Source organism: Tupaia chinensis, unplaced genomic scaffold (genome assembly GCF_000334495.1).
Source record: "Tupaia chinensis unplaced genomic scaffold, TupChi_1.0 Scaffold148210_1, whole genome shotgun sequence".
In the NCBI taxonomy this organism is placed as follows: Eukaryota; Metazoa; Chordata; class Mammalia; order Scandentia; family Tupaiidae; genus Tupaia; species Tupaia belangeri.
Genome location: NW_006208060.1, coordinates 219,684 through 221,947, shown reverse-complemented (window position 1 = coordinate 221,947; position 2,264 = coordinate 219,684). Strand labels below are relative to the sequence as shown.

Below are 2,264 nucleotides of genomic sequence, written 5' to 3'. Positions count from 1 at the left end.
GTCCGGCCCCCAGGCGTCCCTGGCCCGTCCCTCCCCACGCTGGAGCCTGGCCCTGCACCGCTGCTCGGTGACTCCGTCCTCACGCCCGGCCACGGGGCCTGCCCTGGCGCTGCTGAGCGGGGGCTGCCCCGCCGACGCCTCGGTCGCCTTCCAGCCGCCGCACGCCGGTGCCGCCCAGCCCGCGCGCTTCAGCTTCCGCCTGCGTCCGGTTTTCAACGCCTCGGTGCAGTTCCTGCACTGCCAGCTGAGCCGCTGCCGCCGCCTCCAGGGAGTCCGCCGGACGCCTTCGCCTCTGACTCCGCCATCTCGGGTGCGCGGACACAGAGACGGAAATCTGGGCGCCGGGGTGGGGGGCCCTCAGGGGCTGGACACTAACGCCTTCTGCGTCCAAGGGAGAAATCCCTTGGGATTTAGGGATCTGTGGGTAAGGGGAAGAGGGAGGTTTAAGGGAAGAGGTTCCTCCAGACTAAAGGTAAACGCTGGGTCTCAGACTGGAGGCTGAGCGCCAGAGGGACTCTGAGCAAGGGTTTCTCAGGGGACAAGAAACTAACACGGGTTCTGAAGGACAGACCTCTGGGGTCCTTAGTGTCCTTAGGATCCGAGGTCCCTCCAAGGTTGGGAGACGGTGCAGAAGGTGGCAGAAAGCCCAAACCTCCGGGTACTTAATCTCGGGTGTCACAGGTTGGGTGCTTAAAGAGGGGATCGTGTGACCTCCCTGAGGAGCTATTTGGGGTCTGGGCTAAGTGACTAGCCACGTGACCACTTAGGGGCTGGGTTCAGGGGACCGCCCCCCCCAAGGGATCCCACAGTGCCCTCCTGGTTGGACACTGAGGTCTCAAGAGCTTGGAGGTTCTGGGGCCCTGACATCCCGTCTCTCCCCTCCCCTCCGCTCCCCCAGTGTCTTCCTCAGGGGGAGGCGTGCGCGGGCGCGGGCGGCGGCAGCGGGGACAGCCTGAGCGCCGACAGCTTCCACCTGCACACGCTGACGCAGCCCATCGTGGTCACCGTGCCGCGGCCGCCCCCCAGTGAGCGCGCGGCCCATCCCGCAGGGGTTCTGGGGAGGGGCGTGGGGAGGACGTCTGGGGGCCTGGGCACAGTCTCAGCGTCGCGCTCCCCACAGGGCCGCCCAAGGGCGTCCCGGGCAGAGCCGTGCGCCCCGAGCCACCTGCGCCAGCCCCCGCGGCCCTGGAGCCCGCGCCGGTGGTGGCGCTGGTGTTGGCAGCTTTCGTGCTCGGCGCCGCGCTGGCTGCAGGGCTCGGCCTCGTCTGCGCGCACTCAGGTACCACCCTCTGCCCTGCGGGGACCTCGCCTGGGTCTCCAGCTTATTCCCGCGCGTCTGGACCTGGGGTGGAGAAGCCACCTCCCTGCAGCCCGCCTCTCCCCTCCAGCGCCCCCGCCCGCCGGCCCGCCCCCGAGAGCCTCGCCCAGCGGCCCCCAGCCCAGGAGGCCCCAGTAGGCAGGTAAGTTCGGGGGAGCGGGGGACAGTTGAAGGAGGTGACAATGACTTCACAGCTCACAGCGCTTACTCTGTGTAGGCAGGCCTCTGTTTTACGCATACTAGCTAATTTAATCCTCTTAACCTTCAAGTACATATTAAAGTTCCCGTTTTAAAGACATTTTCTGAAGCTAAGTCACTTGTCAGAGGCTAAAATATCTGGTGAGATTCGAACTCGGGGACGCGCGGCGGACTGCAGGCCCTGGGGGCGATCGAGAGAGCAGTTTTCAAACCCTGAACAGGTACTAGGCGAGACTTAGGGCTTCAGACCCAGTTTCCACTCTCGCTTCTGCGCACAGACTGTTGGAAGGGGCCGTTGGTGTTCTGGGAAGGGGGTGACCTTGGCCGCCCCTCCTCAAGGTTAGTGCGCTCCTTGCAAGGTCTGCAGATGCGCCCCGCCATGGGTTCCGGAATAGGTCTGCCACAATCAGACTCGCCAGCCTGGACATCGGACCCAATGGAACCTTGCTCTTCTCCCCTGCCCTTCCTCCTTCCTTCTCCCCACCTGGGTTCAAAATAAATCTCTGGACTGCCCCGCTGAGTTCCGGAGTCAGTGTGTGTGCGCGCATGGCGTGGCGTGGGGACAGGAGGGGAGGCTTGGGGTGGGGTTAGGGAATCAGGACTCAAGGACTTCGTGCAGTGACAGGTTCGGACTGGGTGGGTGAGTCCCACAGACAGGTGTGCACAAAGGGCCAGGGGAGATTTAAAAACGTGTTGTCCCCCTCTCAAAAAAAAAAAAAAAAGCGGGGGACCCGCAGTTGGCGTAATG

The 2,264-nt window shown here is 64.3% G+C and overlaps 1 protein-coding gene across 1 annotated transcript; it reads left to right on the top strand.

The window, feature by feature from the left end:
• Positions 1 to 10: 10 nt before the first annotated feature.
• Positions 11 to 2,028, top strand: TGFBR3L (transforming growth factor beta receptor 3 like; the record flags this gene model as incomplete). The annotated part of the gene is made up of 5 exons (XM_027769005.1): positions 11 to 310; positions 899 to 1,025; positions 1,121 to 1,279; positions 1,389 to 1,460; positions 1,856 to 2,028. Coding segments are annotated over 4 exons (654 nt in total), but the record flags the coding sequence as incomplete, so codon positions are not given.
• Positions 2,029 to 2,264: the final 236 nt, after the last annotated feature.